General features: G+C 40.6%; 2 protein-coding genes across 3 annotated transcripts; one reads left to right on the forward strand and one right to left on the reverse strand.

Moving 5' to 3' along the window:
* Positions 1-3,769, reverse strand: LOC136428467 (kxDL motif-containing protein 1-like). The gene is made up of 4 exons (XM_066418008.1): positions 3,579-3,769; positions 2,252-2,404; positions 1,502-1,548; positions 1-848 (listed from the first exon to the last, which is right to left on the reverse strand). Exons 1-4 carry the CDS (start codon positions 3,767-3,769, stop codon positions 655-657), a joined length of 585 nt encoding a protein of 194 aa, XP_066274105.1. The 3' UTR covers positions 1-654.
* Positions 3,770-3,787: 18 nt separating this feature from the next.
* Positions 3,788-13,037, forward strand: LOC136428466 (junction-mediating and -regulatory protein-like). 2 transcript variants are annotated; one of them, XM_066418006.1, is made up of 12 exons: positions 3,788-3,901; positions 4,225-4,759; positions 5,388-5,555; positions 6,369-6,525; positions 7,128-7,300; positions 7,798-7,963; positions 8,924-9,087; positions 9,355-9,441; positions 9,947-10,042; positions 10,371-10,474; positions 10,801-11,213; positions 11,799-13,037. In XM_066418006.1, the coding sequence occupies exons 2-12, from the start codon at positions 4,226-4,228 to the stop codon at positions 12,020-12,022; spliced, it is 2,286 nt and encodes a 761-aa protein (XP_066274103.1). In that variant the 5' UTR covers positions 3,788-3,901; position 4,225; the 3' UTR covers positions 12,023-13,037. The 2 variants fall into 2 exon arrangements, with proteins under 2 accessions (XP_066274103.1, XP_066274102.1); XM_066418005.1 differs by lacking the exon at positions 3,788-3,901 and having other exon boundaries at positions 4,005-4,759.
* Positions 13,038-16,170: the final 3,133 nt, after the last annotated feature.

The raw sequence follows: 16,170 nt of genomic DNA on the forward strand, positions 1-16,170 counted from the left end.
TTATTTGACTCAATGTAAAATTCTAGTTTAATAGGAAGCATTCAAATACATGTATAATTGACTGCTTATGGTAGACAGATTGAAGAACTAACTGTTGTACATACATGATGTACATGGCATGCATGCACAGTGGCAATAGATGACCCAACTTGTGAATGTATAAACTCATTTGTTGGTCAACCTTATGTCTTTTCAGACAATCCCTTTCCATCCAAGAAAGACATGCTGTTGCTTTTTCTCAAGAACCTCAGAAACATCCAGAATAAGTTGCAAGTTGCCAGAAGGTCCCCAACTAGGTAGCACTTTCTACCTACCCCAAAAGCTATCTGCAGTCCCAAAATCAAAACCACAGCATGCCCAAAACAGAAGATACAAAACAAATTCTGTGATTATTCAAATCAAGTTCCAATCCTGACCATCCTGCAAAATTGCACAATAGCTGTAAAAAAGGAACAAAGCATCTGGATAGTTGGCAAGATGGCTAATCTCCAAGTAGATGTCGGGTGGAAGGTCCTAACATTTTACCAGAGAAGCTAGGTAGCTGTCAGAGAAGCCTGGCAGTCAGAAAACTTTACGATCCGCCATCCCAACATCTGCTTGGAGATTAAGTTGGCAAAAGTCTTGTGGTACTGCCTGGAGTAAAACTGGACAAAACTAATGAAATGTCATGTCCTGGTCTTGGATATTTGGAGGTTCTAAAACTTTTGTCTGTTGCGCTGATACAGATAAGTCATTTGTGGAGAGGTCGTCAGTAGCTGCTGCTCCAACTGTTAATGTTGCTCCCTCTGGAAGTGGTGAGATGGGGGTCATGGCTGACTCCTCCCACTGTCGTACCTGCACCTCAGCAGCTGGGTAACAACATAGACACACAGGTAAGAATGACAAATTGATGAAAACGATGAGGGATGGACAAATATTTAGTAAGTAGCTAAAGTTTGTTGCAGACTTTGTCTGGTTCAACTGACCAATCCTGTCGGACATGTGACATTACAGACGAAACATATTTTTGAAAGCTCAATTGACAGCTTTAACAAAGAAAGTTAACAACATGATCTCCCAAATGATCAGTGGGAATGACAAAAATTTAAGAAGAAAGAAAGTCTATTTTAAGATACATTGGAAATCAGCTAAATTCTGTTCAGTCAGGTTCAACTGACCAATCACTAAGTGACCTTACCGACAAGTGACATTAGCGATCAAAAGTGTCAGGAATTCGAAGCTCGAGAGATTTTGTTCGTTGTTTACCTGTTTACATTAACAACCATCCCAGATGAGCTTTTATGCTAATATAGATTGCATTTTGTGTGTAGCTCTGTTTGATCTTCATTTTCCAAACAAGCAACAATGCCATGAACATGTCAGTACTCATGCAAAACTCACATAACCATTCATAATACTAACACTTGTACTGCTATTGTGCCATACACTCTATCTATCCATCCATCCAGCCAGCTATACACTGCTTGGCAACATTTAAACTGGAGAGTTGGCATGTACTTACCTTGGAAGGCCTCGGGATACTGTTTGCTGACTTTTCCTTTGAGTTCCCTGTGGATGATTAGAAGTGCATATAAATGAAAAGAAAAACAATCATACTAACTATCAGACACTCTGAGCTAGATTGCTATATTTGTCCATTGCTACTTCTGGACACAAATCAGGGTCATTCCATTATCTTGACAGACAAAATTGGTGTGTCTGCTTCAGGGCTATGGTCAGGACCCGTCCTGTTGCAGGACAGAAATTGCTTATTGGGACAGACAACAAATTTTACTTCATCTGTCAAAAAAAACCCTCAACTTCATGGCATGAAATAGATTAAAATGCATTTTTGTAAGCTTAAAAGAAATGACAGATTTAACAATGCAAATTAATAACCAATCATTAAGTGGGATGGACAAAAATCGACAGCCAGAGACCGCCCTAGTCTGTTCTGAGAAAGGTTTGACTTCGAATCATACCTAAATCATCATGTTATTTTGCTCAACCTTCTCCCTACTGCCTAACTCTGTAACCAATAGAGAATCGGGTGCCAAACAGCAACTTAAGGGTGCTAAAGGTTAATAAGAATGCTCCCTCTGCCTTTTGATTTTGAAGGCTAATCATTCCTAGTCTGTGTCACGTAAAATCCGTCGTCCACCGCTGTAATGGACTCTCCTTGCAGCAGATACTATAAGTTCAATTTAATCGGACTAAATCAATGCAATCTCTGATTATAGATTAACAGATAGTAGCGACAGGTCTAGTCAACCTGATTCTTCTGAAGATGTGATCTAGGTCCTTCTTCATGTCCAGCAGTGTCTGTGTGTGCTTCTTGAACATCTCCTGTGTCTCGTCAAACCGGATGGACGACAAGGTGTTGAAACTCTGCAGCATCTCATTGGTCTTCTCGAATCTGTTCACCCTGTAAACACACAGACACAAACATTTCAATACAAGGTAAAACAAAGTAGGTTTGGTTATGCAAACTTCTAACTAAGCCAAGGTAAAGGCAAAGGTAGTCCCATAGCCTTTTTGACGCTGGAGGGGCAGTGGGTTGTTAATCTTGTGTCTTGGCACGGTATAGGAAGGTGAATCCCTCCCTAACGCCTTTCTTCTACCTCCCCAACCTATCAGGAACCCATTTTTACACCTGGGTGGAGTGAGGAAAGTTGTGTAAAGTGCCTTTCCCAAGGACACAAAGTCCTGCCAGGAACGCCGGGAATTGAGCCCGTGACCTTTCGATCTCTCCTCCACTAGTCTAGCCACTCAGTGAGCCGACGCCTTGGTAAGGCGTGCAAAATCTCCCAGTGTAGGATTTATGTGAATTTGAGCGAGGCTGCCAAGTAACTTACATCACAAAACATTCAGAACCAGGCAATCTGAGATCAGTATGGCTATTGACAGGACATCATGTCAGCTTAGGATGATCCTGCACCCTTTTAGTTTTACAGGATCGTCCTCAGGGTTAGGATTTGGGTTGACAGGATCATGAGTAGCCTGATATAACCAGTCATCCCCTAGGGGCCATAAAAATCCTGGACAGCTGGAGTTTGCGTTATACACAGACTAGATCATGAGGTGTTCCCAAGATTATTAAAGTAACATCCTGTCACGTTGATGAAGGTTAGACATCCATAAGATACGTCAAAACTAGTCACTCAAGCAATTGGATAAAATTTTCAAACAGTCAGACATTTCAGACAGCATCTGCTCTCTTTTGTCAGGGACTAAAGAAAGATCTGGAAGAACCAGGTTTTATATCAAAACTCTGAATAGATCCTAAATGAAATATTAAATCCATAATAATCCAAAACTCTGAATAACATCCCGTCAGTAGTGAAAAAAAATATTGACAGGAACATTCTGTCAATAGTGCGAACTTTTTAAACGATAGGAACAACATCAGTAGTGTCAAAAAAACTAATTGATTGATAAATTGCAGACTTCACCTAAACCACCGCAGACGGTATCAAAGCGCCCTCTAACTGAACATACACAAACTGCAGTGCAAAAAACACACGTACACACACTGTGATATACACATACGAGCCAAAGCCAATACTTCACCACTTTGGCTCGTACAAAGCCATTCTTACATGTGTCTCTGTGCCTGTAGAACTGCATTTACATCGTCGTCGTTCACAAGATCCTCCAGACTTCTCAAGAAAACATCGGACGGTTCCTTCGCGATGCCACCGCCGTCCCCTGCTGCTGGGTCCCGATACAGAACCTCCACACCAGAAGACTCTGTAGCCACGGAGCACGAATCGCTCGAATCTTCAGTCATTTTCTTACCATTCAAGAACTCTTCTGAGATGTTTTATCATCGAAATATTAGGCTATGACAAACAAGAAGTGACGAAACATCGAAATTCGCAGCTGGTCGTCCACTTCGTCACGGGTCACTGAAAGGCCCCCGGTAACTCCGCCCGCTAGTATTATCTATGCTGCCTGATTATTTGGGAAGTAGTTATGTTGACTAAGTTAAAATTGATAAAAGAAAATGGAGTTATGATAATTCACCAACATTTCGTGTTAAATATGTTTAATTTTAAGTCTTAATAAGTGAGTTTATACAATTTTAGTTCTATACTTTTATCCAATTTAGTCAGGCTTGTTTTTTGGCAAATAGAACAGCTACAACCTTAAGACTCTGACTCATCATAGGGTAAATCCCACGGAGTTCATATGGAGAAATGTTTTCGGAATACTAAACTAATTTAGAATGTCCATAACGTACAGCATGGAGCAGCCAGACAGTTTAGAAGGCTGGATAGCGATCAAGGAGACACCTTTCGAGGATCCAGACGCCAGGACTCGTCTTAAGTTCCTTGTAGGTTGGAACGACGCGGAAAACAAACTGGCCGTAACTTGCCACAACGTCCTCAAGTGCAAGAAGCGGAGTGCAGACGACGATAGAAGTTGGGCCGGGATGTTTTCCTTCCAAGACATACGCCATGCTCATCAACAGATGTCTCTTGTATATCCTCAACTCGAACCCTACCTTCCTGAAATGCCTGAAGAGATGTCAGCGCTGTGGGGTTACCTGAACTACTACATGGGCACGTATAATGATGCCACTGTAGGGTCCGAGACAGCTGTTAGTAATGTAGAGACGTACCTTAAGATCGCCCTGGACGTTTGTGGTAAGAAGCTTGTTGTGGACACGTTGTTTATGGAAGACTCCAGCACGGAGGCTTACTTCGAAAACTTGAATGACTTGAAGAGAAGAGGTTACGAGGATGCTGTGAGTCGCGCTGCTGACCATCTTCAAGAGGTAGGTCAAGTTCAAGTTTGTTGTTTTTACCTCCATGAAAAGTGAAGGTATTGTTTGGGGTGTTTCTGTGTATGTTTCTGTGTGGTTGTCTGTTTGTGTTTCCAGATATTTGTGGTAAGTAGAACTTAAGAATGGCTGGACAGATTGTGACATGATGCATATGGTTTGTGGGATAAGGTCTTGAGAAAAACCAAAAGTCAAGGTCAAGTCCACCTGACAGCTAAAATTCTGCAGCAGAACTTCTTGCTGTTGTATCCCCAAGTGATACTTTCCCTGCCAAGGTTTTGGTAGTATGTCAGCAACATTCATCGAAAATCCACTCCAGTTAATGTCATGACAACTCGTCGGCATGGCTTAACGGTTAGGACGTTGGATTCAGAACCAATAGGTCCCGGGCCCAGGTCAGTGTCATGAGCCTTAGAGAGTTACAGATGAAGGGGGATACAGGTCTCATTTGGGAAGTCACATTCTTGCTGCAGCGCCACCTAGTGGAGAGATGTGGCTCGTCATTAAAGCCATCAGAAAGGTTACACTGACAGACTGCTGAAAATTGCTTTATAAAACATGACAAAAAAACTCTCAACATCGGAAAAGAAAAATTGTCAGTGTGACTCTTCTCTGTTTCCAGGTGCTGGCCCTGCGAACAGGCTCTATCAACATGCTGGACATGTTAGGTGTGTATGAGCTGGAGGACACAGCTGTGGAGGATCTGTTGCTGGCTACGGTGGAACTATTCCACTACAACCTGCAGCCCTTCCTGGACGTCAGGGAGGTGGCTTACATCAAGAGACAGGAGGTAGTAAAAAAAGTCCAGTTCCACTCAGAACAGTGAGATGACCTAATAAGTCATCACACTGTTCTGAGTGCGCATGTGCAGTCATGATGCATTGTGGTCTAAAGTCACAGCTTAAGGCCCATTGAGACCCTTGAAGTGCCTGATTGCACATACTGGGCAGCAAGTTTCCTTCCTGATTCTGTAGCAGGGTGTATTCTTACAGGGAGGGGTTACTAGCTCTTTCCTACTCGAAGCACCTTCTCAAACATGGGACCCCCATTTTACGTTTGTTCTGAAAGACGGGTGCAGCCCTTACCAAGATTCCGTTCCCAGGATTGAACCGGGGTCTCCCAGTTAGCTACTAATTGGAACCAGGAGCTCAAATGTGAGGCTGCTACCAGTTGAGCTATAGGGACATCACTGCCTTACTCCATATCCCCTGTGACAATGGAACTGTGTCACAGAGCTTGTCTCCAAAGAGATGTTAGGGCGTGAGATGGCCGCTCTAGATCTCTCAGTCTAATACTCACACTTTGAAGCCCAGCATGTATTTGAAACCATAGATTATGATCTGGCACCCCAACATCTGCTTGGAGATTAGACCCAACTTGGTAGAAACTTAATGTTCCTTCCCTCACCATCTCAAAGAGAAGAAGATTTACAGATTTTTTTCTTGTAGAAAAAAGTATGGGTTATATTCTAAAATATTTTCTGATGTTATCTCTTACAGTGTCTGAAAAATCACAAACTTTAAAAGATGTAGCAAAATTCTTTTGAAATGCTATAGCTGATCTGAAATGATGTTTGAATCATATGTAACTTTTCCTCTACAAGTTGCAAGAGCTGGTGCAGGATCCGGACATAGGGGAAGGTCGGAGGTCACAGTATGTTAAGGAGTACAACGAATGGCAGTCACAGTACGAGACGGCCACAGAAGCCATCTTACAGCTCCAGATCAAATACTTCAGTGAATGTGTGGACATTTCAACAGGTTAGAGAGGGTTGTCGTTGTTGCAGAGGTCCTGGGTTTGAACCCCCGGAGATGTCACTGATGTTGTTACCCAATGGAAAAAGCACTTTGCATGACTTTCCTCACTCCACCTTGGTGTAAAAATGAGTACCTGACTTTGGTTGGGGAGTTAAAGGTGGTGGAAGGAGAGGGTTTGGCTCTATCTGGCTGTAATATACTAGTAATCTATGTTAAACTCTATCTGACAACTTACAACTCAGATCAAGTCTAGGGCTATACAACAGTATATCATGAAGTAAGGTGTACGTATGTAATGTTTAAGATCATGGTTTCCAAAGTTCATCTTTTGTACAAAGTAAGAATAATCTAGCACAAAAATTTTTACCCTTATGTTTATCTTGTTATTTTGTTTTAGAAACATATAAACCAGAACACGAGATATCAAAACTGGGACCCCCACTAACCTACCAATTATAAAGGTCCATCCGAGTTATGCTGTTCCCAAACACATACACCCGAAAACATAACTATAACCTTCTTGATGTAAATTTAGAAAATGTAAACAAACAGTGAACAAACAAACAGCAAACAAACAAACAAACAGCAAAAACTTTTGTTTGCAGGGTTGAAGGAGAGAATGCTGGCAGACAAGCAGAAGTTTGGGAAGGCGACCTGGGACCTGCACGCCTCCGGCAGACTGAACAGGATAGAGGAGAGGGTGTCTGGGGACACGTTACAGATGCTACGGGCCAAGGAGAAACAGTTCCAGGCACAGAGGAGAAAACTCAAGCAAGAGGTAATCTCCAAACAGATGTTGGGGTATCATACTTTTTTTTGATCAACTGGTTGATACTGGTAGTCCTTTGTTGCCAAAGCTGACTGTGTCTAGGACAGTTATATATTATCAAGAAATTGTCTAAGAGGAATATATTTCACTTAATTGTCTAAGAGGAATATATTTCACTTAAGACTGTACACAGGTATATTGTCTCATTCTATGATAAAACTTAGATCTTGTAGAGTAAGATTAGTTTGCCACAATTGTTTAGTAATAGAAAGTGTCATATGTTGCATCTTGTTTTGCTTTAATTGAGCAATAACGTTATTATTGTAAAGCTTTGGATATAGCTGCTATAGAAAGCTACTTTGAATTGTAGTTTTTTAATGTCCTGTGTTTTATCATATATCTTATGGACTTATTCAACACATTTGTTAATTTTGGTAATGTACATGTATGTGTCCAAGCATGCATTGTTGGAGCAGAAAACTTAAACTTCTTTTCTTTTCATCCAGATGGCCTTCCTTGAAGAGGGGACAAACCTTAAGGCGGAACTGGAGAAACTGGAACAGAAATACTACGCCATTCAAGTCAAGTTGTACGATGTACAGTTGAAGATCATGGATGAAGAGGAAGCCCTGTGTAGGAAACAGCTTGGAGTTATCCAGAAAGAACTGAAAGGTAAGACCTATGCCACACCTATTAATCTTTTCTCAGACTTTAGAATTGGAAAATTAACTTGAGTCCGAGAGGAAAGCCTGTATCTAAATGGTAAACACAGTTTCAGGGGGTGATCATAGTCAGATGTTAGTTTTTCTCACAATCCTCTGTTTTCATCTTGACCGCTTGCTGAAATTTTGTTGACAAATTGGATGTTAAAGGCCAAAAACCTGACTTGAAGAAGTACATGTAGCAAAAATACATTGGCTGGTGACCTAGATGATATTTTGTTCACACCAAGTACTGTAAAAGGGGAAATGTTCACGGTCGTTTTATGTCCGCGTTTTTTGTAGCAACGTCTTCACCGCGAACTTAAGACCATTGCAATCATTTCCCCTTTTAACAGTTAAACCCTGCAAAGCATGGCAGTTTGAACTGCGAAGTTAAAACCACAGCAAACAATCCACAGTGTGTGAATGTGTGTGTGTGTCTGAATGTGTGTGTGTGTGTGTGTGTGCGTGGGTGCGTGCGTGCGTGTACACAAATTTTACATAACCTTGCAGTGGCCTTCAGGTCTTGTCACATGGTGACACTTGAGTGAAAATAAAACCCTGCCCACCTTTTGTGAGGTTCTTTATCTTATTCACATGCTAGCTTGAAATTTTGTTCCATCATCTCAATTCCTATTTGATGGAAAGATCCTAGAAAGAGTCTTCTTTTTTCTGTCACCTTGTACAAACTTCTATTAATGTATTTGAATACGGACATTTTTACATTTTTAATCATGGATTCTTGTCTGTCAAGGTTAACGGAATGGTAAAAAAAATTTCCATCATGTGCAACAAAATTCCGTCAAATAGTGGTCTCAAAATTTTTCCATCATATGCAACAAAATACTGTCAAATGATGGAATGACGGGTGCTGGCTAGAACCCTGTTCACTTGGTATCTTCTTTCCTCAACATCATTGCTGTCTCTGCAGATGAAGAAGACACTGTGATGTTCTATGATGCCTGTGAAGCCCCAGAGGATCTGGAGGACATTGACACACCGCAGTACAACAGCCGAGCTGATCCCAGAGTCACACAGCTGAAAATGAGTCTCAACAAAACCTTCAGGAAAAGGGCCTTCATTAGAAATAATAAGGTAATATCTTCAGATTAGTCAGTGTGGAAACTTGTGGATATATCTGGTCTAAAGCTACCATTTAATGTTTAGCTTCAACCATAGTATTATTATGTTATTGCACACAACACAAAACTCAGTACACTAACTGTTCATATAACAATTTCTCATTAGTATCGGAAATGAGTTTAAAATCTGACAACTTACAATAAGGCTAGCTGACATTAGAATGTTTCAAACATGCTATTTTCCAATTCTCCTAAACGTTTATATGTTGTGCCATTACAGAAAATGCTTGTCAGACAGAAGCAAGATGAAGAAGATGAAAAGAGGCAACAGCAGGACGAAGTCACCCGGCACCACGCCATACAAATGGTAGAAGTGCACACACATTTGTACATACAAGTACACACACACACACATGTACATGTACACACATCTTACATGTACAATTACACACAAGGATACACAAACAAATGTACAGACAAGGACACACCACATGTACAATTACACACCTGAGTACAGTACATGTACATTAGTACACACCCGTATGTATGCATGCACAATGTATAAATAATTATGCAAATTCACACACAGATATACTAAAATAATAACTTTAGATCAAGCTGTCATCACTTTCTATTTAACCCTTTTATTCTGTTGAAAAAGAACATTGGATGACATTGTGTCTTTTTTTAAAGTCTTTCAATTGTACATTTACAAACGAAAACATCACTAAGCTATCATCTCTGAAAATACATACTATACATTGAGCACCAGCATGCAATCTTTCAGTTACAATTTTCATCATTATGGCATTGAAGTTTCCCAGATTGGTACCAACTGTATACATACAGTACCATACATTGTGTGATTGTAGAGGCGTGATCAGCAGAAACAAGAAGAAGAGAACAGGAAGGATTGGAGGGACATTGAGAGGCAGAAAGCTCTGGATAGACTAAAGAATTACAAGAAGGTTTGTACAGGAGATTACAGCGTTTTATCCATGCAAGACTGGTGGTAAAGATTTGATCAAGCAAATAAAACTTGAGTGGTCCTTGAGTTGAAAAGCATATACCTCATGAGCAAGACCACTTTTAGTAAAGTTAGATATGCAGGTAAGACGTGACAGGTCGTTCGGTGTAATATAACCAGCTGCTGCCGCGCCGCGTGCCTGCAATGCTGGTGTGTTACGCTGAAGGGCAGCTATACCAGCTATATAGATTGTGTGTGTTGAAATTGTACAATTGCTGTCTTGCCTTAGAACAGTGATCAATTTTGTGTGTGATTTTTACCTACAACAGAAGTACCCATCTCCTGTTACCATCAAGCCACCTCGGTACCAGGCACCCAATCAGAGGAAGCGGACAGGTAGCCAACCCAAGGACTCTGTACAGAGCACTCGAAAGTGAGACGGGAACTCTTTTCCTTACATTCTTGTCATGTGTTCCACACACTGTTGTGATGTCATATGATAATGTGTACTACTGTACACACACTTTTTTTATGCTCCTTTACCACACATTCTTGTGATGTCATACAATCATGTCTACTAATTTTTCAAATGCTTTGTGATGTCATACAATTGTTTTCTTGCCACTGTTGATTGTACACAAGACTCATGTTAAAGTTGATCTTTGAGGTCATTTCGTTATTGTGCATTGATAAATTACTGCAAGATTAACAGTATACATATAATATTTGAAATCAAGAATGCATGATTTTTCTTCACAGAAAAAGTCCCAGCTCCAAGAGTGGGTGTGCCAATGTTGCAGTATCCAAATCAAGCAACAAACCAACAGACGGGTCCTCAAATCCATCCGTGGTTACTTCTCCTGTTCCCCCACCCCCACCACCATGTCCACCCCCTGGAAGTACCTTACCCCCACCCCCTCCTCCTCCACCCCCGCCTCCCCCAGGGTCTACCTTACCATCTCCCCCACCCCCTCCCCCTCCTCCCCCTGGCTTCCAAACCACACTTGGAGATAAATGCTTCCCCCCCAAACCAAGACCTAGGAAAAACAGTGACAGGACAAAGCAAGAACAGCGAACTCTAGGGTCGATCGATCCCAAGGATATTGTTGCTGCAAGGCAACACTTAAAGAAACCTCCTGAAGAAACAAAGTCTGGAAATATGCAGGGTGGAGGTACGTTGAACAGCTCAGACACAGTAGACGAGTTCGCACTGTCACAGACCACTCATCATATACTAGTAGGTCAACATGCCGAATGAATTTTTACAAGTTAAACATACATAATACTATGATGTACCGTAAAAGCATTTAAGTTTGCAGTGTTTTTTTGTTTGGGGTTTTTGCAATAACGTCTTCACCGCGACCATAAAACTACTGCAAACATGTCTTCTGCCCGCTTCAACTGCAAAATAAAAACCACTGCAAGCACTCCATTTTCTCCCTACCGCGAAATTCAATTGCCGCATACTTAAATGCATTAACAGTATCTGAATGCGGTACACAATCATACAGTGCTCAAAATCCCTGCCTGCAACTTGCAATTTGCTGGACAAAAAGTGAGATTGCAGTTAGAACACACAGACAACTTGCAGTCTTGCAGGAAAACATTGCGACTCTACTGTACGTTACTGTGACAATGAGTTCTATTCTACCATACTCCTCAGTAAAATTATTTGCATCCTCTTAGTTATAAGCCTGACCAGTTGACTGCAAGTGTTTGTGGAAATCAGTGTCAGGTTGTTTTTGTTTCCTCATCAGGCGACCCCATGACTGACATTCTGGCCCAGCTGAAACTTGGCATTAAGCTGAAGCCGGTGAAGCGGTCCGAGGAATCTGCCCCCCACCCCAACGTCACATCCCTGTCCGACAGCAACGCCAGGCTGCTGATGGAAACTTTGGACAGGATCAAACAGAGAACAGAGACTCCTTCTGATGATGAGGAGGGAAATGACGACATGGATGAATGGGAGTCCAGTAATTAACAAACAAAGTTATTTACCAAAACATTGTTATATTTGTTTGGCTGCCAGGAGGTGGTGTTGTAAACCAGAATGAATCAATTGATGGATGGATGAACAAATGAATTACATGTAACGAATGAACGAACGAAGAAATAGACTCCAGCAATTTGCCATATTTTGAAGGGATTTTTAAGATTTAATTCAATTCTTGTAACCAAAACCGTTCACAATTTTGCAAATCATTGCCCACCCCCCCACAAAAAGTTGACATGCCTCTTAACCAACGATCACATGAGAGAGTAACATATTGGTAACATTTGAGTATGTAGTATCCTGTCACTAAGTCATGGTGTTATTTATTCAGTGAGAAAGAAGAATGGAAGACATCATGATAATTTTGTGAAAAGATTATATGATAGAGTTGACTTGAAGGGTATATAATCTATATATATGTGGATATTAAATCTATATTATGTTAAGAAATAATTCTTGAAGACCTATCCTAAAGGTGTGTGGTATCCCATATATTGTGTGGGAAAAATAAGCGGAAATAACTAGATATCAACAATAGGGGCTAGAATGGGATTTTTGGAAAGTTCCTCCTTGCAAGAGAAATTTTGCCAACCAAATCTTTGCTCCTGATAGTGGATGATCGACCTAATAAAAATCCAAATCCAAATAAAAGCCTTGTTAATGATTTATTTGGCACAGATATTCATAATGCTATTACATGTGTCTGGACATCTGGTGATCTGATGCAAGGCTGTCATACCTTATAAGCAAATTAGTTTTCAATGACAAATCAAATAATGGTAATGAATAATGAATGAATGAAGACCTTTATTGCACATTTCTGCCACACTTGGCTAAGTACAGGTCACAACAAAAGATAATACAAGTACAGTTAGCGGATACAAAAGAATATGACTATCATTAAATAAATTCTACTTCTCCTCGCTTTTCGGTTATAGTAGATATAAAAGAACAGACGTGTTTTTCAATGGGAGGTTTGTCTAGTCGCATTAGAAATATGAATTTTTGAACAGTACTTAAATGTGCGAAGTAGGGAAATAGGTTTTCTACAAGTTTATACAGTTCATTTCTTTCTTTGGTATATAATACACATTCTACATAGTAAACTGTAAATTAGATACCCACGCCTGATTTTATTATTATATTACATCAACTTTGAGTCAGATATCACTGCACGAAATTTTAAGTCTCCAAAAGGAGACCTTACTTCAGAATCTGTATAGTTGACACCACAGTAGCAACCAATACATGAATTATTGCAAAAGTATGAAGATTTCAGTGTATAGGTTGGTTGTGAAGCCTCATATCTATTGCAGTAATATGTGCCTTACCTGTGAGGTCACTACTACTTCTTACTTACTGTCACAGTGTGTAGAGAAGCAGAATGCAAAAATAAAGTGTGAATAATGTTCTCATAAAGTGTGAAGCTTATTCAGTTTTTTTTTCTAATGATTATACATTGTAGTGTCAGGTGAAAACACTTCATAAGTTGAGTTTCACGACCTCATATCTTCACCAAATAATCTTGTTGCATTACAATGAGAATGATGCCATTATGATAATTTGTGTCTTCACTCAAATTAGATGTCATATAAGTATGAAGTTCTCTAACAGAATGCTATTATCGCCTTTCCAAGCTAATTACGCAAAGAAGTGAATGATTTGCATAATGAATGCATAGTAATGTCTACATTGACCTCACTTTCACACTTCGTGAATATGAAATTACAGCCATTTAGGACTTGTATCATTGCAATGTATATCATTGGTGGTGCTAGTTTGGTCTTTATTTGCATAATTGATGTCTGCTAATACAAATGTAGTTTTCTCTTTTCAAGTTACGAGACTGGTGTTGATATTAGTTTATTCGTTGCGTTTTACGGCAAGAGTCAAGTGACCCAAACTTCAATTTTTCCAGCCCCTTTGTTTTACCAATGCACAGCATATTAGACCCGGGTCATCAGGGTGTTGGGCCCAGTTGACCAGAGCTGTTGGGCCCAGTTGGTAAAGGGCCGAATCGTCCTGATCCCAGGCAATGTTTCACACAAGTTTAAACAGTTTTTTGTAACGATGTCGCTCAATGCAAGGCCGAGGGCGACTTCTTTAAGCATTGAACTGATTGGCTTTTGGGTTACGGACTTTCAACTCGAGTTCCCATGCACCTTCATAGTAGCGGATATTGACACTATTGCTTATTATCTTCGCCGAGTACTTGTACTCGGAGAAGATTATGTTTTCGGTTGAAAAATCTGTTGGGTGGGTCTGTATGTATGTCAGGAGCATAACTCAAGAAAGCTTCAATGAATCTTTATGATTTTTGGTAGGTGTGTAGTGGTTGTGCAAAGGAAGGTCAAGTTCGAAAATGGTTCACCTTGCGTTATTTAACAGTACTGCAGCAGACTTTTAACTTTTTTGTGTTTGTATGTAGGCAAAAAAAGTGACGGAAACGTTGATTGATCTTCATGATTTTTTGTAGGTGTGTAGATGTTGTGAAAATGGATCTCAAGTTCGAAAATGGTTCCCCTGGCATTTTCCGTCGGTACTGCAGCAGGCTTTGTGTGGATGTGTATTTGTATGTCGCCAGCATAACTCGAGAAGCTGCTGATGGATCTGTATGATATTCAGTGGATGGGTAGGGTTTACAGAAAGGAAGGTCAAGTTCGACAATGGGCCTTCTAGCGGGTACATAAGGTACTGCAGCAGAGCTTCAAAATTTAGGGGCATATTTTCTGAAAGTGCTATGGTCATGATTTTTGTGTGGTAGATACTTCATGCCACAGGAAGTAAGTTCTGTAAATTTGGGCCCCCTAGCGGTTTGTTAAGAACTGCAGTGGGTGTTTTTGTTTTGACATTCGGACATGAATAACTTGAGAAGGGGTCGACAGATCGTCGTGATGTTTGGTATGTAGAGAGCTGAGATGATACTTAACATAATCAATGACTTATTATGCAAATCAGTAGCTAATTTGCATAATTAGTAAGGAAAGTTTGTAAACCCTCTGCATTTCATATGACAGTGTCAGGTCATGTAAGCAGATGGCCTTGCATAAACGTACATGTAGGTCAGATAAATAAACAAATGGGACACCCATTATTCTCCAAGCAGAGGTGTGGGTCCAGCTGGTTTTTAACGTGTTTACCAAAAACACGTCAAAAAACAGCCAGACCCACTCCTCTGCTTGGAGAGTACACTGCACCAAAACTGCACCACTGCTAGCTAGAAAAGTCACATGTACTATGCCTTTCAAAATGTGTATGATATGGAATAAAGATTGATTGTATTTATATATTGACTGTACAATATCATCATCACTTTCAACTTACAACACTGCAATATCGAACATACTCATATTTTTTCATGACCAGTTATAACATGTAACATATATCAGCACACTAGACACATACACTAGTCCTGTACCATCAAATGATTTTTAACCCTATCTAGACTGGACTCATTCGCCCCATCATAACTTCTAAATGGTATGGTGCATGATCAAATTTGCAGGGGGTGATAAGCATGTAAATACGAATAACTATCCATAATAAGCCTTGATTATTTGGCGAAGATAATGTGTTCGTGGAACTCTAGTTTGTTTATGCTAACGTGAACTTTGCATACCCAGTGTAGGGCAGGGTAAGGGGAGTTGAACTTGAAACGGACCTTACTCTCAGTATTAATGATTAACCTGAAGAGGAGTTGTGCGGTCGCAAAACGTAGTCCACGTGATAGCGAGCAGGACTGTTTACGCTCGTATTCTCATCCAAATGGAAAGATTACGCGTCACTTGTAATTCAACAATCTATCAGAGAAACATGGAGAACCGAGAAGTGGAAAAAAACATGCCAGCTGTTTAGCGGATTGCCTTCTGAGATGGCAGAGCGGTGAGGAACCTCCTACCAAAGACCAAAACGACAATTCGAGACAGCTTCCTTAACTCATTTCTAACCGCTCCGAGGCATGATTCCAAACGCTCAGAGGCATAATTCCAACCGCTCCGAGGCATGATTCCAACCGCTCCGAGGCATTTCCTTACGCGCTGCGACAGTTTCCTTACGCGCTGCGACAGTTTCCTTACGCGCTGCGACTGAAATTTCCTTGCGCGCTGCGACACAGTTTCCTTACGCGCTGCGACAGT

The sequence above is a fragment of the Branchiostoma lanceolatum genome, chromosome 2 (genome assembly GCF_035083965.1).
Source record: "Branchiostoma lanceolatum isolate klBraLanc5 chromosome 2, klBraLanc5.hap2, whole genome shotgun sequence".
Lineage (NCBI taxonomy): Eukaryota > Metazoa > Chordata > Leptocardii > Amphioxiformes > Branchiostomatidae > Branchiostoma > Branchiostoma lanceolatum.

Coding starts and splice junctions, on each gene's coding strand:
- LOC136428467 (XM_066418008.1), bottom strand. CDS start 3,769: ATGACTGAAGATTCGAGCGATTCGTGCTCCGTGGCTACAGAGTCTTCT. Junction 2,405..3,578: donor CTACAGGCACAGAGACACAT/GTAAGAATGGCT, acceptor GTGTGTTTACAG/GGTGAACAGATTCGAGAAGA. Junction 1,549..2,251: donor CACATCTTCAGAAGAATCAG/GTTGACTAGACC, acceptor AATCATCCACAG/GGAACTCAAAGGAAAAGTCA.
- LOC136428466 (XM_066418005.1), top strand. CDS start 4,208: ATGTCCATAACGTACAGCATGGAGCAGCCAGACAGTTTAGAAGGCTGG. Junction 7,964..8,923: donor TATCCAGAAAGAACTGAAAG/GTAAGACCTATG, acceptor CTGTCTCTGCAG/ATGAAGAAGACACTGTGATG. Junction 11,214..11,798: donor TGGAAATATGCAGGGTGGAG/GTACGTTGAACA, acceptor TTTCCTCATCAG/GCGACCCCATGACTGACATT.